Genomic DNA, 27,904 nt, shown 5'->3' with positions numbered 1-27,904 from the left:
CGTCGTGTTTGTCGCCCTCTAGTGTTGAGTTCACGCGCGCGCGCGACACCACCGAGGTCAGTGACGTAGCATCATGGCGGCGCCCCACAACACCATGAAATTCTGGAAACCCGGTAAAATTCATATCGTGTATCGTGTTATAGTTATACTAATATATATATACATACACTTATTTTGTCTGGTGATATTACTACACAGTGACCGTTTGCTGCAGAAGCAGCAGCGCTGAGCTGAGTGTTGATTTCTGTGCAGTGTTAGTGTGTATTTGATGTATAGTGTGTTACTGCAGTGCTGCATGACTATATAACGCGATCACGTGCATCCCAGCAGCACAACACACACACAACACACACAAATCTCTCACTATAATAATGCATTAGATTGACCCAGACTCGTTGCTCTCTCGTTCATGCGATGCTTTTGTCCAGAATGCTCTGAATCCACTGATGCATGACAGTGAAGATGGAGCTCCTGTCTGTCAGTGTGTGTGTGAATGGCTGATGTGTTTGTGTTTCTCTTCAAGGCTCAGAGGCTCCAGGTGTGTGTGAGGAGAGAGATCTGTCCACTGAGACCACCGGCTCGCCCATCATCTTCAACCCGCACACGGCTCTCTCCATAGAGAAACAGAGGCAGAGGCTGCCCGTCTTCAAGGTACAGATGTGTGTGTGTGTGTGTGTGTGTGTGGATAAGCTAGGGTTGGCAATACTGTTTGAAACTCCCTTCACATCCTGATAGCAATCAATAATAGTGGTCTAAATATTAAAACATGTACATATATCTTCTGTGGATGTCTCAGGAGAAACAAATATACATTAAATCATTGCATTCGGTCCTAATACAATTATTGGATGTCCTGTCAATATCTGTATTTCCATACCTGTATTTATTAATATTAGTGCTGGGCAATCGATTAATCACATCCAAAATAAAACTGTGTGTTTACATGATACAAGTGTGTGTACTGTGTGTATAATTATTAGGGCTGTCAAAAGATTAATCGCGATTAATCGCATATTAGGGCTGTCAAAAGATTAATCGCGATTAATCGCATATTAGGGCTGTCAAAAGATTAATCGCGATTAATCGCATCCAAAATAAAAGTTTGTGCTTACATAATATATGTGTGTGTACTCTGTTAATTATTATTTATATATAAATACACACACAAGCATGTATATATTTAAGAAAAAAATATTATTTTTTATATACAAAACATTTATATTTATATATATTATATATTATATAAATGTATATACAGTATATACATGCAAATATTTCTTAAATATATACATGAATACATGAAAAATAATAATTAACAGAGTACACACACTTATATTATGTAAACACAAACTTTTATTTTGGATGCGATTAATCGTTTGACAGCCCTAATAATTATGTATATTTGAAAACACACTGCTTCATGTATCATTTTAACAAAAATATGTTTATATAAAATATTTATTTATAAGATAAATTATATGATTATATATACATGCAAATATTTCTTAAATATATACATGAAGCAGTGTGTTTTCAAATATACATAATTATAAACAGTACACACATATATATTATGTAAACACAAATAATGCAGCCAAAATTGTACATGTAAGTATATCGGCGTTTTGGTGCACTGAAAAATTATCTTATGTCCGTTTTTCTATTCTCTGAAGAAGAAGTTAGTGAAGTAAAATAGGCTGTAAGCTAGTCACCTTTTAAACTAATGAAAAGTTTCATTTGGATTTTAATGTTCAAAATGTCCATTTCTATCCACAAAACTTGCCAGAAGTCATGGTTTAAGATGTTTTTTTTATTTTTTTTATTACGGAGGTGCATGTCCGGCACGTAACAGCACCGCTGCTGGAAAAATGTATAGGGGAAACCCTGCTATTAAAGATTAACAACAGAGCCCAAACTATTAGCCTAAATTCAGTTGCTATTTATTTTTAGATATAATAATCAACACTCGCTTCACATAAGGCAGTTTTTGCATTAACTTCTAAATCTAATTATTATAATTTTTTCTCCAATTCATTGTTGAAATATAATCAGGTTTATTTAAACATACATTAAATAAAGACATCACTTAACAGGCTAAGTAGTATATAATGAATATATATAGGCTAATATAACGACTCTATAGGCTAATATAGTGCATGTATTCAGTGAAAGAGTTAATCTCTCTAGTGAACTCACAGCTGTGGACACTGAATGACTTCTGAGGTAAACATGATTCTACATGACATTGTTTACAAGCTGTTTTATTGCCTTTCCGCGGTTGAAACACCGATGGAGCGATTACACGACATATGATACGTTTAAGTAAGTTGTAATGTATCCTCAACATACCTTAAGATATTAATTTATGTTTATTCTTTAGAAGAGATGATCGCGTTCACTCGCGCGCTGCCGCTTGAAGTTGAACAGATACGCGTCTATCAGTCATGTCACATTATAGAGCGTTAAAACGGCATTTATCGTTTGAATTTCGTGATAAAATGGACTGAATACTCAATATGTTCATGTGGGGACTCGGATTGAAGTGTGTTTCGCGTTTTAAATAAGCCGACTGTTAACTGTTAAGGATTGCATTCATAACCGTTTGGTACAAGCGCGCACCGAACCGAACGCCCTGTACCGAAACGGTTCAATACGAATACGTGTACCGTTACACCCCTAACACCTAGGATGGCTTGAGGGTGAGTAAATCCTGGGATAGTTCCCTGTAAAATGAGAATGATCTCTTTAACTGACTCATAATGGCTCTCGACCTCCCGAGTGTCCGAACTCACACAGCATACGCCCGCCTTTACACAATATTGCAATGCATTACTTTAAAAAGCAACTTTCCCCAACGCTTTACATTTTCACAGTGTCTGTATTGATGAATGATGTTTGTTTGTTGCATCCAGCACAGAAACAACATCCTGTATCTGGTGGAGAGTTTCCAGACTGTGGTGATTGTCGGGGAAACAGGATCTGGGAAAAGCACACAAATCCCTCAGGTTTGTCCGTCAGTTGCCCTGAGGTCCGTTCTTCGTACGTTGCTTATTACATCTGAGATGATTTGACAGATCCCAGATCTTCTAATCCTGATAACTGATCTCTGGCTAATTTGGTTCTTCAAACAAATTTGCGGATTGGATTAAAATATCTGGATGAAATGATCTAAGATCACTGCGCGTTCTTGTGTTCCCTGAAGAGGGCAGATGCATCGATACTCGAAACCACGATCAGCAATGCAGCGATTGGCTGGCGTCAAGACAGCAACGTAATGACATCATATAATTAAAAAGCCACCTGGCAAAAAACTTGACAAATTATACAATAAAAACCCCACGAATTTCTGGACCTTTATAAGGAAACAGCCAAACCACCAAACCAACATAAAAGTTATAATAGATAAATGCTAAATGTTTTTTTTAACATGATTACCAATTATTTATAGTCACGATTTTATACAGTATTTGTACACCCTTTACATTTTTATTTCAATGTTGTAATGTAATTTGTAATTCAATTTGGAGCAGATTTGTAACGTGACAGTATTAAAGTTTCTTAAGGGTCAAGATCAAATTATCTTCTCTTGTGCTGCATCAAGCCATCCCATAATATCTGTGATCACTTAAATTAATGCACGGCTCAGAGTAACTGTACAACATGTGTGTAAACCTCCAATAAAATTATAAAGCAATTATTCCATCACAAATACATCGCTCAATCAAGTGGCTGTGTCTATAGTAGCCTGTTATACACAACATTATACATTCTCATAAACAATTTAAAATTTGTATATTATTATTTAAAATTATTATTATTGCCCCTGGTTCAGTAATGAACTCTTGTAATAAAGTAGCAGTGGCTGGGACAGATTTTAAGTATCACCTCAAGATGCAATCTAATCCTGTTTACATGAAATAAGCCGCTCGAGCAGGTTTAAGCTTACGGAGCTGTTGCTATGACAGCAAGTCCAGGATGAGCTTCGAGGAACCAAACAATCCGAGATCATGCCAAATCGTCAACAATCAAATCCAGCTAACTGAGTTAGCGACGTACGAAGAATGGACCCCTGGTTATCAGGTGTGCTTGTAAAGAGTGTGTTGTGATGTGGTCATGTGTGTGGCAGTATCTGCTGGAGGCGGGATGGGCGGCGGAAGGGAAGGTGATCGGAGTGACTCAGCCTCGACGGGTGGCGGCCACATCTGTACGTAAGCCCTTCTCCTCAGCTCATGTTTGGTCCTGAACGCCTGCTGAAGTCTGTGACGTGTGCACACAGGTGGCCAGTCGCGTTGCGGAGGAGAGAGGGGCGTTTCTCGGGCACGAGGTGGGCTACACCATCAGGTTTGACGACTGCTCTGACCCACACGCCACTCGTATAAAGGTAGAGGCGCTCATGTTCATTCATTGGCCTTTATTACACTGCAAAAAATGCTTTCTTACTTAGTATTTTTGTCTTGTTTTCAGTCCAAATATCTAACAAATCTTACATTGAGAAGCATTTACTAGACAAGCAAAAGTTTTTGTCTTGTTTTGGGGGAAAATAACTCAAAATTAAGGTAGTTTTTGCTTAAAATAAGCCAAATAATCTGCCAATGGGGTAAGCAAAATAATCTTAATTCAAACAGCACTGCAAAAAATGCTTTTCTTACTTAGTATTTTTGTCTTGTTTTCAGTCCAAATATCTAACAAATCTTACATTGAGAAGCATTTACTAGACAAGCAAAAGTTTTTGTCTTGTTTTGGGGGAAAATAACCCAAAATGATGGGAGTTTTTGCTTAAAAAAAGCAAAATAATCTGCCAATGGAATAAGCAAAATAATCTTGTTTTCTGTTTGAATTAAGATTATTTTGCTTATTCCATTGGCAGATTATTTTGCTTATTCCTTCATTTTGAGTTATTTTCCCCCAAAACAAGACAAAAACTTTTGCTTGTCTAGTAAATGCTTCTTAATGTAAGATTTTTTTTAGATATTTGGACTGAAAACCAGACAAAAATACTAAGTAAGAAAAGCTTTTTTTGCAGTGTACTGTTGCCTTCTGATGTGCACTGTTGTCTTCTCTCTCAGTTTCTGACGGATGGGATGTTGGTTCGGGAGATGATGTCTGACCCGCTGTTAAAGAAATACAGGTAAAGCCACCACACGTCTGCCAGCGGGGGTGTACAGAGAGATATCGTGTAGGCGTGCACCGATCCGATATTAGGATCGGATATCGGCCGCGATACTGACAAAATAGCTGGATCGGGGATCGGAAAAATGAACAGATCCACAAGCCGATCAGGTGTTTTTTGTTTGTTTGTTTTTCGTCGCAGCAGAACCTCCGTCATTCGTCAGCTTCACGTGTGTCGCATGCTAGAAGCAACATTGAGCGAGCCAGAGAGTCGGCTGTGTGGAGGAGATATTTCACACTTGCCACGCCACTAGTTGCCACTAGTTCGTCGGCTGTTTACAATGTTTGCAAAGTAACTTAAAAGGTTAGTTCACCCAAAAATGAAAATTCTGTCATTAATTACTCACCCTCATGTCGTTCGACACCCGTCAGACCTCCGTTCATCTTCAGAACACAAATGAAGATATTTTAGTGTAAATCTGATGGCTCTGAAAGGCCTTCATTGGCACAATGGCACGGTTCACTCTCAAGACCCTTAAAAGGTACTAAAGACGTCGTTACAAAGTCCATCTCACTACAGTGGTTCTACAATAACTTTATGAATCGGCGAGAATAGTTTTTAGTTTTTCCCTAAATAACGACTTGTATAGTGATGACGATTTCAAAACACGGCCTCATGAAGCTTCAAAGCGTTATGAATCAGTGAGTCGATTCATGATTTGGATCGCGTGTCAAACCGTCAAACTGCTGAATCGACTCACTGATTCATAACGCTTCGAAGCTTCATGAGGCCGTGTTTTGAAATCGTCATCACTATACAAGTCGTTATTTAGGGAAAAACTAAAAACTATTCTCGCCGATTCATAAAGTTATTGTAGAACCACTGTAGTGAGATGGACTTTGTAAAGACGTCTTTAGTGCCTTTTAAGGGTCTTGAGAGTGTAAAGTGCATTGTGCCAATGGAGGCCTTTCAGAGCCATCAGATTTCAACTAAAATATCTTCATTTGTGTTCTGAAGATGAACGGAGGTCTGACGGGTGTCGAACGACATGAGGGTTAGTAATTAATGACAGAATTTTCATTTTTGGGTGAACTAACCCTTTAAATGTTTCGAGGGGAGGTGGTATTACTGCAAAGTCAGGGTTTTTCCTGAATTGAACACTTTTTGGCGGCCGCCAAAACAAATTTTTGTTCCGCCAAAGCCTAATTTGATGAGTTATTGTGATTTATGAGTGATGTAGAATAGATGCTGCGTTGTGACTGAGTGAATGATCAGAGAGCTCCTCTCCTGCACACACTCTCTGGGTCTTATTTCTCTGACCAGCTGACATAAAGCATACTTTCAATAAACGGGAAACAAATCCTATCCGGTTATGAAGTGTTTTCTGTGTGTTGACAAATCTTTCGCGATGTTCTAACAGACGGGATTCACACACAACGCGTCTGCTAATGTCCGATTCGCGACCTATATGACTCCTTTGAACCGAATCATTTTCACGACTGGTTAGAACAACTGATCCGTCCAACACTGAACTCCCGAATCAGTTTATTGATTTACTCAGAACGCAACTGAAATGAGAACACAAGTGTGCTTACCCACTTTAGCAAGAGTGGGTAGTAAGAATTATTTTTATCAACAGTATTTCAGCTTATTTCTGCTGACAATGTGTAGTAAAATAAATAGGCCTAGCCTACAATCATTTAGACTGGAGTGAGGTGAAACCAGAACAAAGTTGTTATTAGCTAGCTGATAATTTGTATTAAATTGCATATAGCAGAAAATTTGGCTATTTGTTCATTTTTAATGCTACTTTTTTAATATTGATATGATTAAATACCAAAACAATTATCTGTAGTGTAAAAAATGTTTGGAAACTGTCAGATTACTATTGTATGTTTGACCAATACACTGTTTTTTGTTTCCACTGCTGCATTTGATTTATTTAAAGAAGTTTGATTACATTCTATTTTAGATTTGAATGCACAATTGTTTTTTAAATAAATAAGAATTCAACACTTGTTGAATACATACATCTGTTATTTTGTCTTAGTTATGTTTAGTTAGTAAAGTCTGGTGCCTTTAGTCTCTTCAAGGAAGGTATAAGGTGGAAGATATACAGTTTATTGTTAATTCAACAATCGTATCGGATCGGGTATCGACAGATACACAAAGCCCAGGCATCGGTATCGGGATTGAAAAAGTCGGATCGGTGCACCCCTAATATCATGGCACATTCAGACGTGTGTGTTGTTTGGTTGCAGTGTGCTAATGCTGGATGAAGCTCACGAGAGAACGCTGTACACGGACATCGCCATCGGCCTTCTGAAGAAGGTGAGGCTTTCGCTGCTCTGGATCTTCTGTCGGATGGGCGTCTCTGTGGGATTTCTCCGCTCATCGCTTTCTCTCTCTTCACAGATTCAGAAGAAGCGGAGAGACCTGCGTCTGATTGTATCCTCAGCCACTCTGGATGCCAAGGTAAGTCTGACCTCTGACCCCATCTACAGCACATTGTATGTTCAAGTCTGACTTGTAAGAGCTTGGAAGTTTGTGAACCCTTTCTATATTATTTCTCTCTATAAAGCCTTTCTATATACCCAATTCATCATCAGATTTCCACAGTCCTAAGAATAGACAGAGAACCCAATCAAACAAATGAGACAAAATATTATACTTGGTCATTTAATTATTCAGGAAAATGTTACATTATCTGTAAATGGCAAAAGTATGTGACGCTCTAGGATTAGCAGTTCATTTGAAGGTCAGTGTGTGTGCCCTGTTTTACTGAACCCTCTGGTGCTCTTCGTTTAGGGGTTGCATTGGTTGTCTTCCCGGTCAAAAGTGACCGGACACCTACAAATTTAACTTTCTCCACCCCAGTAAAACCAATGTAATTTATTTTTTTTCAATAATATTTCAATAATATAATTTTGTATTTTGAGATGATTTGATGGTATTTTTTAATATTTATGCAATAATTATGGTGTATTTTAGCCATTGAAAATTATACAAAAATTAATTTTTGTAAAAAAAATGTTTTAATTATTGCAGTATTTCAGGTTAAAATAGTATGGAAGCCCGTTTCCGCCACTTTTTTTTAAATATTAGATTAATTAAATGTGATCCTGTCTGTGAAAACCCAGCTAAAGTCATTTTTTGGTGATTTTGGTGATATCCTACATAATATAAAGAACATTCTGTGGAAATATAACCTTGATATCTTTAATATTGACTGAGTAAGACCATGTCAAAAATGATTTGAATTTCAGCCTCAGAAAATCATGATTTTGAGAAATTCCAATTTTAAAATCAAGCTTATTTTTAAAATTGCAAAACATTTTAACCATTATTGTTCTGACTACGTGCCATATACCACATAAAAGCTAAGATTCTCCCATTTTCAGTGATATAAGACAGATTTATGGGAAAATTCTTAGAGTAAAACAAGTCTATTTATTATGATGTGCATGTCCAAAAAGCGTGAAACATTGAAACGAATGGGGGCACCACAAGAGCTTGATTTACTAAGTCAGTTCACTCTAATGATTTGTAGACTATAACTTTATTAGTAAAATGAAATCTCGGTAGAAAATGTCATTAATAGGCCTATATATATATCCATTAATATATAAAACATCCATAGAAAATCTCACTGTGTAACATTTGTAAAGTAAATCTAATGCCCTACCAAGTGAACAGGTCAGTCTCAAACTTTGTACAGTTAGTGATAACTGTGAATCTTCACTTTTCGATTAGATTATGATTCATTATGATTTTTTCATGGCTCATTGCGCTTAATAACTCTTTTACATAAAGCACGTCCTGCACTTTATGTTCTCATATTCATGCATGTTCTATTCGTATAGGCTTACAAACCGAAACCAAAACAGCAGACGCAAGAGCTTTGCTTCCGAAGGACATTCGCAACTTTTTATATTAATATATATGGGTTCTTTATTTAGCCTACAAAAAACAGTAGGCCTATATTAATCCTTATTAATTAAACTATCATGTTTAACTATCAAGATGTTTCTTGATCATCAATTCATCATATCTGAATGATTTCTGAAGGATCATGTGACACTGAAGACTGGAGTAATGATGATAAATTCAGCTTTGATTCACAGAAATAAATGATATTTTACAATATATTCACATAGAAAACAGTATTTTTAATCAAATAAATGAAGCTTTGGTGAGCAGAAAAACATGGAATAATCTTACCAACCCCAAACTTTGGAACAGTGTGTATTATTTTTGAAATATTTAGCCGAAAAACGATATTATCAGTTGACAAGGTTGGTTGTGGAGCTGACAGATGGAGCGACGTGGTTCAGATCTGTAACAGTCATGTGTTAATCTACTAATAATGCTTCTCTCACAGAAATTTCAAGATTTCTTCAACCTAAATGAGACTGGAGACCCAAATAAAGACACCTGTGGCATTCTGACGGTCGAGGGCCGAACGTTCCCTGTGGATATTTTCTACACTGTCAGGTGCAGGTTTACATATGGTCAGTCCCGTGAGGAATGAGTCTGTGCTGTGAAGGATGAAACTGAGGAGAATGTTTTTGTGTCTAGTCCTGTGCCGGATTACGTGAAGGCTACGGTGGAGACCGTGCTGAAGATCCACGAGACGGAGGAGGATGGAGACGTGCTGGCGTTTCTCACAGGACAGGTGTGTGTGTGTGTGCGAGCTGGGAGAAAATATTGACATCTGTGTAGCTTTGTGCTGGGATGCAGCATTTATTTGATTTGTTTAGGTCTTCAAAAGGCCATAATGTGATTTTTAAAAAAGCTCCATTGATTTTGACATAATGCACTATTATTGTTCTTAGTGTTTCTTAAAGGGATAGTTCACCCAAAATTTTAAATGACCCCATGATTTACTCAACCGTAAGCCATCCTAGGTGTATATGACATTCTTCTTTCAGACGAACACAATCAGAGTTATGTTAAAAAATGTCCTGGCTCTTCCAAGCTTTATAATGGCAGTGACGGAGTCCATTGAGTTTAACTAACTCCGTATTCGCCGTATCCCAAATAATTAAAATGTTATTTTTGTATTACTTGGCCCTCTTGACCTGCGGATAGGGTTGGGCATCGAGAACCGGTTCCAACTTGGAACCGTTTTAAAAATAACGATGCCATTGGAATCGTTTAGAAATTTTGTTTTCGATTCCGATCATCGGTTCCAAACGTGCAAGTTTTCGGAAGTGCTTGCCGCACCCGTTTGTTCTGTTGCAGCCATGGAGCACGGTAAGCGGCGCTCAAAAGTGTGGCTTTATTTCACTTAAAAAAAAAAAAGCCTGGGTCGGCACAGTGCAACACATATGACAAACTTATTTCTTGCGCGGGAGGATGCACTACAAATACGTGGTGTATAAATTAACGAGTGTAGCGTCTTTGAAATGCTGCGCAGGTCTGTCCTCCTCAGGCAACCCTGCGCTAACCAACGTTATTAAAGGGATAGTTCACCCTGAAATGAAAATAAAGCCTTTTTTTACTTACCCTGATGTTGTCCCAGTGCCCTATGTCCTATGACATTTAAAATACTGTTCCTGCACGCGCTCCTTCCTATTATGGCAGTGAATGGCGATCAGCTAAAACATTACAAAAAATAAACAAATGTATCACGCAACGATACAGGGAGACGCGCGCCATATGGAAAGTGTTCAGGGGGCACACTATAAGGTTTTGTGAAAAAGAAACCGTATTATTCAGTCAAAACACTGAGCTCGGACGTTATTCTGAGCGCGCTCCTCTGTGTACACTATGAGCCGTCAGCAGCCGCCGGCGCTCATGCCTAATATAATAAATCGCACTGTTTTCATTGCACCCAGGATAAGCAAACACACACACATGCACCATTTTGAGAAATCAAGCTCAATAGAAAAAAACGCGATATATATTGCACGAGGCTACTGCGGCTTGGAGTGCGCACACACAGGAACACGCGGATTTGAACAACAGCTGGGTGAGTAAAAGATGGCTTTATTTTCATTTCAGGGTGAACTAACATTATCCCACCTCGTCATAATCAGGTAAGTGATTGTAGTGTAATAACAAAGCCCTTGACCAATTGCGAATTGTGGTGAACAACAACGTTACTGAAATTATTTTTCCGCCTCGTAGATAAATGTAGCTATACGCAAATTGCCCACGCTAGTAGCAGTCCTAATATGACTGCTGTTAATGCTATTGTTAAACCAGGACTCGGTGTGAAACTCCATTCACCTTTGCAGCAAAGCAAGTGAAAATGCCAGCGGAGAAAGTCCCAAAACTAAAACTCATTATTGAATCAAAATACAATTTTCCTCTGTGAAATGAGCCTGTGACATGTTGTGACTCCACCCCTCAAAGAATCGGAATCGAGAATCGAAAAGAACCGTAATCGAAACTAAGAATCGGAATCGGAATCAGAATCGTTCAAATCAAAACGATGCCCAACCCTACCTGCGGATGATCTGCAGTCACCACAGATATAACCGCGATCTGGGCATCTCTACTGTCAATTTAGTGCTATGTCAAAATACTAATTTAGGCCAATTTAGTGTTACGTGAAAACGCTGTAATTCTGAAAGTATTCCCATATTTTACAAAATGTAACTGTAATCTGATTACTTTGTTTTTTGATGCAACTATAACGAATTACAGTTAGCAGATATTTGTATCTTGATTACGTAACACCATTACATGAATTCTGTTACTCCCCAAACCCCCAAAGATTAGTGAACACACATAGAGCACTCAAGTATGGTAAATGGCGGCTCAACCGTACTTGCTTTACGGTTGTGTGTTCAGTTCAAGATAAACATTGCCATTTAATCTGCCAACAGGAAGAGGTGGAGAAGGTGGTGTCTCTGCTCCAGGAACAGGCCCGAACTTTGTCCCGCTACGGGATGAAGAAGCACCTGTGTGTGCTGCCCATGTACGCGGGCCTGCCCTATAACGAACAGATGAGAGCGTTCGAGAGGATGCCCCCGACTGTCAGAAAGGTGCAGCGTGATCACAGATGATTCAACCATAGTCATCAGTGACGCTTAGTGTACTATTCACTGTTAGACGGTTCAACATGATGAATCGGCACAGATGTAAATATGCCCCCAGTGCTAAACGGGATCTTCTTGACGACGTTTGTTTCTGGGATATGTTTTCAGGTGGTGGTCGCAACCAATATAGCCGAGACATCCATCACCATCAATGGCGTAGTGTTCGTGATTGACTGTGCGTTTGTCAAGCTGAGGGCGTATAATCCACTAACAGCCATAGAGTCACTGATCGTCACGCCCATCTCTAAAGCCTCCGCCTGTCAGAGAGCCGGAAGAGCCGGGCGAAACCGCGCAGGGAAGTGCTTCCGTCTCTACACAGGTACTGTGCCATCATTTACATATATTATATGACATTTATTTCATATACACTAGGGATGCACGATATTGGATTTTTGCCGATATTTGATATGCCGATATTTTTCAACTCATTTTGGCTGATGTCAATATCGATACCGATATATGTTTATTTTTTCCCTTTGTTTGGAAACACCATTTTGAGCAAAAAAATTTTTTTTTTCATTCTAGTTTCAGATTTCTGATGTCTCCTTGCTAAAAGGATACTTGTTAAAGATTAAAGTTATTTTTATAATAAGAGTATATTTTCTCTAAAAATAATAATAATAAAGTCAGTGATTTTTCATCCCAGACAGATTCAGTTGTAATCTGAATATTTTATTTTTGGATTTAATGTTTGTGCCTATGTGGGGGTGGCATGGCATCAGTTGACGCTGTCTTTAGCTTCAAATAAAAAAATATACAATTATTTTAGTGCTCCTTGGATTATTTTTCATCATCCATTTCATAAAATTTTATTACAGATTAATAAACTGTATATACAAGTATTTAATTTGAAACAGTGTCATGTTTGTGATTTGACATCATTACTGCTTTATTTATTCAGAAAAAAAAGTAACTTCAATTTATTTGTGTATTCTACTTTTCATTTTATTACTGTAACAACAGCGCCCCCCTCTACATATATATAACCTTTTAGGCTCGTATCAACACCTTATCATATCGGCAAGGCATATCGGCATAATTTTTTCATATCAGCCGATGCCGATTTTTATATTTTATGCATTTATCGGCCGATTCCGATGTCGTGGCGATAATATCGTGCATCCCTAATATACACTATATTGCCAAAAGTATTGGGACGCCTCTCCAAATCATTGAATTCAGGTGTTCAATCACTTCCATGGCCACAGGTGTATAAATGAAGCACTAGGCATGCAGACGCTTCTACAAACATTTGTGAAAGAATGGGTCGCTCTCAGGAGCTCAGAGAACTCAAGCGTGGATAAGTTGACACCTGTGCAATACGTCCATTCAGGAAATTTCCTCACTACTAAATATACCACGCTCAACTGTTCGTGGTATAACAAAGTGGAAGCAATTGGGAACAACAAGGAACTCTCAATGCTTCAGCATACCAAGACATTTTGGACAATTTCATGCTCCCATCTTTGTGGGAACAGTTTAGGGACGGCCCCTTCCTGTTCCAGCATGACTGTGCTCCAGTGCACAAAGCGTCAGTCCATAAAGACATGGATGAGCGAGTTTGGTGTGGAGGAACTTGACTGAGTCCTGAGCTCAACCTGATAGAACACCTTTGGGATGAATTAGAGCGGAGACTGAGAGCCAGGCCTTCTCGTCCAACATCAGTGCCTGACCTCACAAATGCGCTTCTAGAAGAATGGTCAAATATTCCCATAAACACCCTCCTAAACCTGTGGAAAGCCGTCCCAGAAGAGTTGAAGCTGTTAGAGCTGCAAAGGGTGGGCCAACTTCATATTAAACCCTACGGATTAAGAATGGGACGTCATTAAAGTTCATGCTCATGTAAAGGCAGGCGTCCCAGAACTTTTGGCAATCTAGTGTATAATATATAGGGGTGTAACGGTACATCACGGTACAGATGTCAAGGTTCTGTGCATACAGTCAGACAACGAATACAGTAAGTGACAGGTGATCCATACTCAAATACAAAAGGGGGCACGCGTGGTAATGCAACGCTGTTTGCTTACCAACACACAACAGGAAAAAGAGCAGAAGAAGAGACGATCTATATACCAACCCAAGACAAGATTTCAGATGGCAGGCAAGAGCTTGCTAGTAGCCTATATGCTGAGTTTCGATTAAAGCAACACTCCACTTTTTTTGAAAATAGGCTCATTTTACAGAGTTAAATAGTTGAGTTTTACCGTTTTTGAATCCATTCAGCCGATCTTTGTATCTGGCGCTAGCACTTTTAGCATAGCTTAGCATACATCATTGATTCTGATCAGTCCATTAGCATCTCATTCAAAAAATGACCAAAGACACTTTCAATATTTTTCCTATTTAAAACTTGACTCTTCTACAGTTACATCGTGTGCTAAGACAAACTGAAAATGAAAAGTTGTGATTTTCTACACCTATATGCTAGGAACTACTTTCTCATTCCTGCGTAATAGTGGCGGATCTTCGCGGCCGTGCCATGGCTGCAGCAGCGCAATGATTGGTTGGTATTCTGCGAAACATGGTGGTAGTTACACCTTGGACTTACTATCACAGCCCTTTACAACACACAGAACCATGGCTAATCACAGCTAAATCCACAACACAATTCGTCGGCTGCAAGCCTGAAACTTTCTCTGCAACTACACAAACTTAGTGCCGGTCACATTGAAAGTTACCTAGCTGGGCTACTTTCAGGCGATGTAATATCATTGCGCCGCTGCAGCCATGGTACGGCCGCGAAGATCCGCGACTATTACGCAGGAATGAGAAAGTAGTTCCTAGCCATATAGGTGTAGAAAATCACAACTTTTCATTTTCAGTTTGTCTTAGCACACGATGTAACTGTAGAAGAGTCAAGTTTTAAATAGGAAAAATATTGAAAGTGTCTTTGGTCATTTTTTGAATGAGATGCTAATGGACTGGTCAGAATCAATGATGTATGCTAAGCTATGCTAAAAGTGCTACCGCCAGACACAAAGATCGGCTGAATGGATTCAAAAACGGTAAAACTCAACTATTTAACTCTAGGGGACTTGTAAAATGAGCCTATTTTCAAAAAAAAGTGGAGTGGTCCTTTAAATCGAGCGTTTATGTATACAAATGAAACGTATCGAACATGTATAACTTAAAACCAACCTTACAGAAGTTGCATGTCACAGCTTGCGACCTTGTTTTAAATTCAGTTGGAATTTAAAAATAATTGAATTCAACTGTGTTACAGTACTGAACTGCACACCACTGAACTCTACTGTATGATAACAGTGTATCTTACTCTTCTGCGCATCTGTGTCTTTCAGAGGAGGACTTTGAGAAGCTGCCCGCGTCGACAGTGCCGGAGATGCAGCGCTCTAATCTGGCTCCAGTCATTCTGCAGCTGAAAGCTCTGGGCATCGACAATGTGCTGCGATTCAGCTTCCTGTCTGTGAGTGCCACCTAAGACATTTGTCAGTCGTTGTTCTTGATGTGTACTTTGACTCTGATGGCATCAGTGTGTTCCTATCGCAGCCTCCTCCTGCTCAGTCCATGGTTCAAGCTCTGGAGCTGCTCTTCGCTCTTGGAGGTAGAAGAACACGGCTTTTTCTCATGATTCCTGCTTGATTGTCCGTATGTTGTCTCATCGGATGTACCTCTGACAGGTCTGGATCAGTACGGGCGTCTCACTGACCCGATGGGTGTGCGAATGGCCGAGTTCCCGCTCAGCCCCATGTTCGCCAAGATGCTGCTGGAGTCAGGAAACTTCAGCTGCTCCAAGGAGATCGTCACCATCGCAGCCATGATGCAAATTCAAAACCTTTTCACGGTGCCACACAATCAGAAGAAATCAGCTGTATGTCTTTTTTTAGTTGTTTTTTCTACTTTATGAATCATTTGAATGTATTTGTACCAGTAAAAGGTCTTTTTCTGTGTGTCCATGTGACGTCAGGCGCGGGAGCACAGGAAGTTTGCTGTGGCTGAGGGGGATCATCTCACCATGCTGAACGTTTATGAGGCTTTCATAAAGGTAACTGAGTGCCCTGTTGGTCTCACTCAAATTCACTTTTACCTCCGTAAAAAAAAGGTTTATCTTAGGGCTGCCGCAATTCCTCGATTAAATTAGAGTGGGCGATTTTTTTTAAAATCCTTGACTAAACGGCAACAGACCGGAAGTGGATGAGAATCCCTGAACTGCATTATAAGACTTTCTAAGGCTGCACGATCTGTTAAAACCATTGAAAAATCACACTGTAGCATAGTGCTATTGTGAGTTCACAAAGGCTGTGATTCAGTTAAAAAAATATAAGCGCTGCTTGGTTCAGAGTGAAGCGCAAAGCTTTAAAGGGTTAGTTCACCCAAAAATTAAAATTCTGTCATTAATTACTCACCCTCATGTCGTTCGACACCCGTAAGACCTCCGTTCATCTTCAGAACACAAATGAAGATATTTTAGTGTAAATCTGATGGCTCTGAAAGGCCTCCATTGGCACAATGCACGGTTCACTCTCAAGACCCTTAAAAGGTACTAAAGACGTCGTTACAAAGTCCATCTCACTACAGTGGTTCTACAATAACTTTATGAATCGGCGAGAATAGTTTTTGTGCGCAAAAAAACCCTAAATAACGACTTGCATAGCGATGACGATTTCAAAACACGGCCTCATGAAGCTTCGAAGCGTTATGAATCAGTGAGTCGATTCACTGATTCATAACGCTTCGAAGCTTCATGATGCCTTGTTTTGAAATCGTCATCAATAATTATCGCCGAATAATTAGGCCAGTTGAGTTCCAACCATCCCACTGCGCACAGAATATCCCACAGGCACCGTGTCGAATGTGGACGAGGTCGAACTGGAAACCATGTTAATCTTGGACTAAATCGGCCACCGTAGGAGTTGAAACGAAATCGGAATTGAGAGGAACCGAAACTAATATTCACTGGATGGTCATATACCTTTTCACCACTAGATGGGGGAAAATATCACACAGTGTAGCTTTAAGCAAACATTTGAATTAAAGGTTGCTTGGTCAATATTAAACAAGGATTTGATGTGCTGTAAAGTGTAACAACAGCAATCACCAGGCATTTGTTATAATACATAATGTACATAAGTTGAATTTGATTTTTCAAGATTCAAGATTCAAGATTCAAGAGTTTTATTTGTCACATACACAGTTATATACACAATATACAACTGGCAGTGAAATGTAAACAGGTCCGCTCTGTTTAATTTCCGGTCCGCTCTGTTTAATAATTTTCATGAAATTATGTATTTATATATTTCCTTGCTTTTGATACTTTATTCAAACTAATTATTATTGCCTCATTGATATGTATTTTGTGCCATTATAAAGGCTATTGTTCACCTAGGTCTCGTTTTATTACCACAAATTAATCGTTGCAATAATCGACTGTTTCCAAAAATAATCGTTATTGACAGCCCTAGTTTTTGCATTGATTCTCCAGCTTTTTGACTCCAATGCCCCACATTGTCCACAACAATATTCAACGTTTTGATTTAAGTTTACAGAAATTAAATGTCAACAAATAAAATTAACCAAACGTTTTTGTTAAAGGGGTCATATAATGGTACACTTTTACAAGTTGATTGTACGGAAATGTGTGTTGGCAGTGCCTGTACACAACCATCCTATAATGATAAAAATCCATCCAGTGTTTTTTTTAAATCTCCTTATATGTTTTCCCCTGTCTCAAATCGAGCCGTCTGACCGTGTGACGTCACAGTCAATCGGTCCCACGATTGTTGATTGACAGCAGCGTTTCAACACAGACCCGCCCTGAGTGAGCTGTCATCAGTCCGCCATTGTTGATACGCTGTTCTTGGGTGTAATAACGAACACAGCAGTCATTTTGACAACCGAACCGCTGAAGACGCAGTAGCTGAGTTTTGTTTTCGAAGGGAATATTCCCCCCGATCAACGTCAATGCTTTCATGTTTGCGCGAATCATTTCTCACCAGACTGCTTTATAAACGAGGGTCGCTACCAACTATTCGTGTTCCTGCTGCACCTCCAGAAGAAGTGAGTGTAACGTTTTATTAACCTTTATATTAATCTTTGCAAATCGCTTGCATGCTTCACGATGAATACGGCTAAAGTTTACAGGGTAAGTTACATTACGGCATCCTTTCGATGTATGACGTTCTCAATATAATTCATAATCCCACGTTTATAATGAACAACGCGTTATGGCTATTACAAACTGTGTACGCTGGTGATAAAGTTTACGTGGTAACACTACAATCTGTCAATGAACTAACGTATAGATCAGTAAACACATAGCATTCGTATCTCACTACGCTACCCTGCCAGTACAAAGATAGATCAAAGTGACATTACGATAACCAACTATTCAGAAACGTTATAAACGTCAGAAACCTTAGTTGTCGAACTTCGTTGGGGCCGTCATCTTGTTCAGGGTCCGACTTCGGTTCAAATTGATACGGTTGCACTTCTTAATCCGAGATATACCCTCAACTGTTGTCAAGGCAACACTCCACGTGTGTTGTGTCAAAACGCGCCACAAAACAGAGGGGCGGGGTGAGCAAAGCTCATTATCATTTAAGGGCACATGCACTGAAATGGCTTGCTGAAAACAGAGCTGTTTTTGACCAGGTAAAATTAGTGTTTTCTTACAATACTAATGATTATTTTTAATTAAAGTATATTACAAACTTTTCATTTAGACACTAAAGAATCTTATTAACTTGTACAAAAATGGCATTATATGACCCCTTTAAAGTTGCCAGCCACCGCCAGCATTTTTGATTATTTCATGGCCCCCAGAATATTTTGTTGTATGAATATCTGAACATGCAATATATGACGAAAGAACAGAGCCTCTGCTTTTAAACAAACAAACAAAAAGTTTCATTATAGCTTCATGCATTCCTTTTTATCAACACTTGAATGTGGTTATAAGTTTCATAAAGCAACACTTCTGAGCAAAAGCACATTTTTGTCAAAGACTGCGTCCGGATGGGATTCAGAATGATGATGAAAACACAGATGGAGTCGATGCTTCACAGTCCTGTAGCTCGTCCTGGGTCGACATTTCATCCAGTAACATTAGGCAGTTTTGATTTATATGCTGTTTAAAGGTGGGGTAAGTGTTATTTCAAAAATGCTTTAGAAAAGTGTCTTGGGCCGAGTACCAAAACAAACTTGTAGCCAATCAGAAGTAAAGGGCTGGTCTACTAATGACGGGGAGAGGAGATCACTCAGTGCACGTCAAAATACACGACACACAGGACGGACATTAGCCGAACGACGACAGAAAGAGAGAGATGGCAGAAAAAAAACACATGTCTGTGGAGCAAAAGAAGGCTTACGATCAGGCAAGAAGTATCAGCTGAGGTTGCTTTATTTCTTCTCGGTAGGCGAGTAACATTGGTTTTGTTTAGTTTCACAGAACTAATATATGCTGGCTTTTGCTTGAATATGCTCATGTGTCATGTTTGCTTGCTTGTCCATTTGCGATCGTATTGTCGTTCACTTCAGAAATGATAAAGACCCATTCATTTCCACACTGTATAAGCCTGGAGCGGCTAAACCTCCTCGCTGTCTGTTTCAAGCGTCAGCTCCCAAAGTGTGTCCGAACAGTAAGATAATAAAATATATGTTTGTTTCCATTGGGTCATCTTTTCGTGCTCATGCTATCGAGTTGTTCATGAGAACTGTGTTTGTGTTTTTGGGATGGAAGAGACGGCTTTTTCATTGAACATTCGACCTGGACTACCATAGTAACACACATTGCTTTCACTTATTGATGACATCATACCCTCGGCCTGGCACAGCAGACTCCGCTATAGTCGTTGTCTGTGTTTTGTGTACGCATGTGTGGGGAGAAGCTATCAAAATAGGGACGAGACCCTTTTACGGTAGGGGCGTGTTTGTTTTGGTGATTTGAAATATCAACGTCGGTTACCAGAAAGCACTTACCCCACCTTTAATGTTGGTGATCGCGTTATTTTTTCATATGCATCTGCAAATCTACATATGCAAACGTATGCCCTTAGCCTTTATGTGGCGTTCACACTGGATGCGAATTACGCGAATAATTTCACTGCACAACAGACGTGAATTCGCGTCATGGGCGGGGCTTCTGCCAGCAGCTTGTCTCGTTGAGAAATGGCTGACATGGGCTGTGTTTACACGTCTTTTTTGTTAAAATCTACTGTTAATGTGTGACAAAACGTAATTTTAAGACTTTTTCAGTCGATAATGTAGTTGTTTAAAGCTCAAATCTGTGGTTTATTTATAAAAAGAGCGCCTATTTGAACATTTTATCTGGTATTTTCGGAGTTGTGAGCTCCAGTGGATCAGCGGCGCTCAGCTCTCATTAACCCCGGCGAGAGCAGACTTTCCTCGGCCAGTCCTTCTGCCGTCTGCCACTGGCTCTGATTTCTCTGTGGTGTGTCTCGAGCTATAATTCGTCTTGTAACGGGCGATCTTTGCTCTCATGGATCTATAATTTGGTCCCTGGCAAATCGTTTAGGCTGAGAGCAAAGTGAAGTTTCATTACTTTTTTATTTTTCGGCTATTTAACTTTGTTACAGTTGTAGCCGACTAGCACTGACTTTGAATGTTTGAGTGAATTGTTTGCTTTATTTCATGTGTAGCTTATTATACCTTTTACTTATACTTTTGTATTATTGATCAAACATAAACTTGCATTTAACAAAAAGAGACTGGGTTGTGTTTCACGTCATTTAATGTTATCACAGTGATAATCATATTGTCTGAACCAGATATTAATATACAGATGTTCTCCTCATTGTTGTCACTACTAGAGCAAGCTCCTGATTGGTTAACGTGGCACCGCAAAATGTCTATTCGCGTCTCTGCATTGACTTAACATGTAAATCACTCGCGCGAATCACGTCATTCGCGTCCGGTGTGAACGCACCATTAGAGCTGCTCTTTTGTTGACAACAGCTGGTTTATAAGCACTTCTCATAAGTTTGTGAAGGTGATTGGCACATGTTTCGTTCCCAATTAAAGGGACACAAACTCAGAGCAGTTGTAGAGATGAAGTTCGTGTAGAGCAGCATTTACTGTGAACTGAGACACACTGTGATTACTGAAAAAAACTGATCATGAGCTGTTTGTGTGTAAATGAACACTGTGGTGTGCTTCACTATGAAACACGCAGCACGTATATTTAGTTAATTAATTTGCAGCCTTCGCGATTTTACAAGCGGTCTAATTGTTTAATTTACTTGCACAGCCGTAATTTTAAGTCATCTTGAGGCCCCTGTGGCAGTTTGCGGAGACCTCCTGGTTGAGAACCACAGATTTGGGATATTTGTATTGGATATTAGAAATTGAGTCCAGCCTGTAAAGTGTGAGGTTTGTTCCCACAGCATCAGAAGAGTTCTCAGTGGTGTCAGGATCACTTCCTCAACTATAAAGGTCTCCTCCGCGCGGTGGCCGTACGGGAACAGCTGCGGCACCTGCTCAACAAGTTTAAGGTGCCTCGGACGTCCAGTGAAGGTGAGCTGTCGTTTCCGTGGCCATTGAATCCAATGTTTTCATACTAGCGGTTTGTTTTACCCTCAGACGCTGTCATTGGTTTGTCATACTGAGTTTAGAGATGTCTGTCTTCTGTCTCAAGGTGATCCGGATGTGATTCTCAGATGTATTGTGTCTGGGTTTTTTGCGAATGCCGCCCGTATGCATCACTCCGGCTCCTACAGGTCGGTTCATTCATCCGTACTTGTGTTTCCTCAATAGTTCCTCTCCATCAGTGGTAGTCACCTGACTTTCACTGTTGTTCTTTTAATGCTGTACATCATCCAGGACTCTACGTGACGACAGAGAGCTCTACATCCACCCTGATTCGGTGCTGTATGGAGAAAAGCCCCCAAAATGGTATTCATATAAACCTAACGGGATAGATTGTACTTTACTGCAGTTTTGTTTCTTTTTCACCAGATGTTAACTGTTTGTTTTGCGACGTGTCTCAGGGTCGTCTTCAATGAGGTGGTTCAGACCAGCAAATACTACATGCGGGACGTGACCGCGGTCGAGTCGTCCTGGCTGGTGGAGTTGGCTCCTCACTTTTACAAACAGGCCAAGGTGAGACGCACAGGATTTGTGGATACATGTGTTGACCTAGAGTCGCGTTCAGTCCGTCCTCTGCTGTCTGGACTGAAAATGGAAGTTTGCCCGCTTTAATATGTACTAGGGATGCAACAATACAGTAAGTCCACGGTTCAATACATACCTCAGTTTTTAACCACGGTTTTCGGATCGGTTCGGTTCGGATGGCTTGTCAAATCAGTTTTTTGCTATTTTATTTTAAGCGACAGGAACAGCAAGAGGTTAAGGAGAAAAAATACTGTTTTTTAATTTCTTTATGTTCTTTCTTTATTTTACTTAAAATAATTGAAAAACCTTACTTAAACTTAAAACTTTACTTAAAAAACCCTTGGACACATTCCTATTGTATTGTATAATATAAAATAAATGTATATAAAGATTTACACTGGCAGCTCAGAGCAGTACAGCAGCATTTAAGTATGAGATTGAATGAATAAATGAAAAATTAAAACACTACATAGACTTCACTATAAAATATACACTGATTCTTATTAAAGCTACTGTATTAGTTTTTCAGTCAAGAGCAGTGAGTGATTTTCTCTTTGTCTTTTGTTGTTGTATTAACATTTAAGGGATAGTTCACTCAAAAATGAGAAATGTTGTCATCAAGAAATTAATATAGGTTTGGAACAATATTAGAGTGAGTAAATAATGACATAATTTTAGAGGTGAACTGTCCCTTTAAGGATTCCGTGTTCACGTGTTCAACTGTCCCTTTAAGGAGGACAGCTGCGCTGTTGTCAGTTTAAAGAGCACCTATCATGGCATTTAAAATGTTCCAAATATTGTTTTAGAAGTCCCCAACAACAGTTTTGCATGCATGCAATGACAAAAAAGACTTTAGTTTTCTTATAATATGCATTTATTTTTACCTGTTTTGACAGCGATTCTCAAATGATTCCTTTAGTGATTCACTTTTCAAAACCCCGCCTTTACGTGACGCTAATCTGCGCTGATTGGTCCGATGACCCAGTCAGTTGTGATTGGTATAGTCTGTGCAGATATTTTCGGAAACGGAACGCCCATCAAAGTCTTATAGTGACAGTAATTTGTTAATATGTGTCAGGAGTTATGAATATGAAAACCGCGTCTGTACGTTTGATTGTAATATGAGCCTCGGCTGATCTCATTCATAAAAAAACTCCTCTATTCTCCTCACGAAGACTCAAATCAACATCCCTCAGGGCTTTTAGTTCAAAAGTGTGCAGATGAGGAGACATATTGATAGATTCTCATATGTCTGTGTCAAATTTCTAAACAGAGGAGTATTTTTTATTCAATACTTCCTCAAAATGCGCAGATGTAGCCTAATCATGAGCTGTTGAGTCTCTTATGTGTTGTTTTCAATTCATCCTGGCAGCCGGAGGGCGCTCTGTGCACATGTAGTCCATGTATGGTACAGACAGACGAAGAAGAACCATGTGCCATAATAGAAGTCCATAATAAAAGCTTCCTGAGATCGCGAAACATACATTTGACGACTAATAAACACACAATCGCGACGATGTATGGTTTGTCTTCAAGCCACTTAGTCTTCAAATGCTCATCCTTGGGCAGATGAAAGAAGTTTGCTTTTGAGTCGCACTTCAGAACACAGCGTCTCGTGGCCATGATGTTTTCTAGTTTTCACTGGCGTCTCGTCTCCATGATGTTTTCTAGTTTTCACTGGCGTCTCGTCTCCATGATGTTTTCTAGTTTTCACTGGCGTCTCGTCTCCATGATGTTTTCTAGTTTTCACTGGCGTCTCGTCTCCATGATGTTTTCTAGTTTTCACTGGCGTCTTGGAGCGCAATAAGTGGGCGTATCGTATTCAAATAACTTGACAAGTTGACGTCATCTAGTCAGAGAAAAAGCTTCGGTCTTCTAACGATTCTTAAAAATGACTCCGAGTCGACTCTTACTTTTGAAAGAAAATAACTATATATACGGTGCACTGTCATATTTCAAGCTATCACAGGATGTTTTTGTTCACTTAGATCTATGTTACACACTACATGAAAGGTAAATTTCAAAATTCCATGATAGGTGCTCTTTAAGATCTCTACACTTCTAATCTAGACACGCACGCTGATTTTACTTTCACTTTAGACATAACCGACTGTGTTTATGTAAACCTTGTGTGTATTTGACAGTATTAGCGCAGTAAAACTACTTAGTCCAGTAATCGCGTGTTTGACAAGCGTTTAGTGCGCGCGTTCGGAAAAGCGCATGTTTAACCGGCAAGGCTGTAAAACGCATGCAAATAATGAACTTTCGCGATTATGAATAACTCTAGTGTTCCGTGAGTATAACTCCACCACTAACGTGTGATGTGAATGTGTTTCGCATGGTTCAGTATATTGGGATGGAGTCAAATTATAGAATTTGTAGAAAAATAGTTAATTAAATGCAAAACCGAAAAAACCGCAATTCACAAACGCGTATTGAACCGTGAAGGCCATACCGAACGGTTCAATATTATATTGAGAATTGTGGCATCCCTAATATGTACACTACTGTTCAAAAGTATAATATTATTTAAATTTAAAATAACTGTTTTTGATATATTGTAAAATGTAATGTATTCCTGTGATCAAAGCTGAATTTATCATCATTACTCCAGTCTTTAGTGTCACATGATCCTTCAGAAATCATTCAGATATGATGATTTGATGATCAAGAAACATTTATGATTATTATCAGTGTTGAAAACAGTTGTGCTGATGTTTTTAGGAACGGCTGCTTTTTCAGGATTCTTTGATGAATTGAAAGAAACTGAATTTATTTGAAACTGAAATATTTTTTAACATTATAAATGTCTTGCTTCCACTTTAAATCAATTTCATGCGTAATGCTTAATTTCTTCAAGTGTTGACATGACCAGAATTACATTTTTTGCCTTGAAGAAAATGTCCACCTTAAAAGCTAAAAGCTAAAACAGGTTTTTACTGAATAAAAACAATCTGATGAATGAACAATAAAAGAAATGTTGTTTCAACCGCGGAAAGACGTCAATACACACCGTTTTTCCAAGTTCAAGTCCACCGACGTTAATCTACTAACTCCTGACTGCTTTGTCGGACAAAACGGCAGATTTGGCGATGTGATTGGTCAGATTGCCTGTCAATCAAACTCGTGGCGGAAGGGGGGAATTCTGTTATATTTACAATTAGGGCTGCTCAATTAATCGAAATTAAACTGCACGCGATTTGGCAAAGGCTGTGATTCTGTGGGATTCAGGCACGGCTCTGTGATTAGCAGTAAATGCTGCTCCATCTGATTTAAACATGACTAATAAACACATGACTACGACAATATATAGTTTATCTAAGTTCTTCAAGCCTTCTTGGGTCATGATAATAAAGTATATTTATACTTCAATGCTAATCGTCATAGCCTTTATCACTGTATAGAATAACATGAAATAAAATGTTGTGTGCCTTATTCTGTGTAAGGTTTTTTGCTAGTACTATTAGAGGAGTAACGATATAAAAATGTGAACACAAATGAAGATTTTCTTTATGAATCCTGAGGGATTTCTATCCCTCCATTTAAAGTCCATTCCTCCCGATCCAATAAATGTCATAAAGGCATCTTAAAAAGAACGAATCGAGCGGTCTAATCCAAATCCGAGTCTTCTGTAGAGACACGAACGACGGTTTATGATGAACAGATTTACCACGACGCGCATACTGTATTAAACACGGACGTTCAAATGATTGCGCAACGCCCGAAAACAACATAAGAGTGAGTAAGTGCGGAATTAAAATTCTTGGATGAGCTAAACAGTTTACAGTTTGAGAATTTTGACACGCTTTCTTGCGATTAGAGCTGTGACGGATTGCATTGATCATCTGAATTGTACTGTTATTTAGTGTTAAATTAGTTGTAGTTGGGTTAGGTGGCTTTAGTTTTACTTTGAATTTGTTAAGTAAATTGTGTTTTGTATTTATTTATATATTTAAGTATACTTTAAACTTGTAATAAAGTTAAAATTTTTAATAATAATAAAAAAAATCAATAAAAAGCCATTCTTTAATCTCATCCACCTCGATTTGTGGCTTTTTTTTAATTTTTTTTAAGTATCGGTTTCGGCACCGGAAACCGTTTTAAAAGTATCGGTTTGGCACCGGTATCGAAAAAACCCCAAACGATACCCAACCCTACTTGTAATGCGTTCGGTCACACAACACTACAAAAACAGGTGACCTGTAATATCACTTTTCACATCTCTGTCCCTCTGATTTGTCTTGCAGCACGGGTCGCTGAACAGCAAACGGGCCAAAGTCTTCTGAGCGTCCACTTGATTCCCGTCTCCGGGAGCCGATGGACACAACAGTTAAAGGAACAGGCCATAATTAAAGGAACCACACATGCAGACTTTGGGTGTTTATTGCAGCTGTAAGGCGAAAAGGAACACTGTGTTATTTTGTACATACAAATGTATATGACATATTTATGCTGTCATGGTCATCTTTGTATTATTTAATAGCTTTTTAGTGAAGTTGGAGAGCCATTGGAATAACGTGACTGTGATTTTATTGATTACTGTTTGCGAGTGGGAGAATGACTGGATGGATGGATTGATACACATGTACAGCTTTACAACACTGCACGGACACCTACCCTCAATAATAACCGGAATATTATTATAAGCTATTTTTTCCCCCAAACCCTCATCGGAGAAATACTGTGTAGCTCCAACGTAGTGGCCTTTTAACCATTATGTGCCAAATATTATAAAACCATAGAACATTTCCTGTTGTATATGGAATGTGCAAATAATTGTAGTTACACTGTAAGCATGTGACAAAAAAGTGCCATTTTTGTAATATTAAATATGTATATATAGGTTCCTAAAAAGTAGCCTTGTGCACCTCTGGCCTAAAAAACTGTGTTAATAGGTGTAATCATATAGTGTAAGGTCTCATTTAGGAAAGATCAGCCATGACTAGTTGTTTGGTGAGTTAATAGCACAGTGAACGAGATGCCTCAGGGAGGAGCTTATTTCCTACTAAAGTAAAGTTATTCAAAATGGATGCTAACAAAATGGAGTATGGCGCCACATTTCTGGGCGTGCCATTTAATTGGAAGGCTGAGGTGCCAATCACGTGAGTGGAGGCGGAGCTTTTGTACAATCTAATATTTCGGCTATCGGGCATTTTTCTTTTCCCAATTTGATGTTACTGTGACTTGTTGGTTTCTTTTTCCCACGACTCCTTTATTACGTCCGAAACGAACTTTGAAAGCAAAATCTACCACATAAAATCCTACTTTCAAGGTAACTTTCTTGCCAAATGTCTGCAGGGCAGTATCCGTGGTTATATATGTAGTCAGTTCAGTAGCCGTGAGTAGTGTAGATTTAGCCGAAAGCAGTTTAAACGTTCTTGCATGTCTTTAAACGATACAAATCTCACGTACTTTCACAGGAAATCATTAATAAGCTGACGTGATGTGCAACTTTGTCCAAATGTTGTTTCGCTCCGCGCAGCATAAAGTCGAAGTCTTATGTTCGTAGTGAATACATGTGCAGAGTCTGTACTGGGGTCTGTTTGTAAATAGAATAAAGAAGGAATTTGTGGGAAAAGATGCTTGTCATTTTTTTTTTATGCTCGAACAACTAACATAAGATCATTGCCATGAGAATACAATAAATAGACGAACA

General features: G+C 39.0%; 1 protein-coding gene across 1 annotated transcript; it reads left to right on the top strand.

The window, feature by feature from the left end:
- The first annotated feature begins 32 nt into the window (after positions 1-32).
- On the top strand, positions 33-27,822 carry dhx35 (DEAH-box helicase 35). Its single transcript, XM_079801841.1, has 21 exons — positions 33-113; positions 524-651; positions 2,913-3,005; positions 4,127-4,204; positions 4,277-4,381; positions 5,067-5,128; positions 7,372-7,441; positions 7,526-7,585; positions 9,492-9,604; positions 9,689-9,785; positions 11,947-12,105; positions 12,268-12,478; positions 15,459-15,583; positions 15,667-15,721; positions 15,798-15,988; positions 16,085-16,162; positions 21,522-21,651; positions 21,773-21,854; positions 21,958-22,029; positions 22,125-22,236; positions 26,496-27,822. Exons 1-21 carry the CDS (start codon positions 74-76, stop codon positions 26,532-26,534), a joined length of 2,100 nt encoding a protein of 699 aa, XP_079657967.1. The 5' UTR covers positions 33-73; the 3' UTR covers positions 26,535-27,822.
- The last annotated feature ends 82 nt before the right edge of the window (positions 27,823-27,904 follow it).

The sequence above is a fragment of the Gobio gobio genome (assembly GCF_949357685.1).
Source record: "Gobio gobio genome assembly, chromosome: 21".
Lineage (NCBI taxonomy): Eukaryota > Metazoa > Chordata > Actinopteri > Cypriniformes > Gobionidae > Gobio > Gobio gobio.
The sequence above is the reverse complement of the archived record's forward strand: the minus strand, read 5'-3'. Positions and strand labels throughout refer to the sequence as shown.

What these genes read in the sequence shown, in the direction of transcription:
- dhx35 (XM_079801841.1), top strand. Translation starts at nt 74, where the DNA reads ATGGCGGCGCCCCACAACACCATGAAATTCTGGAAACCCG. An exon ending in CCATCGGCCTTCTGAAGAAG is followed by an intron (nt 7,442 to 7,525) that starts GTGAGGCTTTCG and finishes CTCTCTTCACAG; the next exon opens with ATTCAGAAGAAGCGGAGAGA. An exon ending in CATCACTCCGGCTCCTACAG is followed by an intron (nt 21,855 to 21,957) that starts GTCGGTTCATTC and finishes TACATCATCCAG; the next exon opens with GACTCTACGTGACGACAGAG.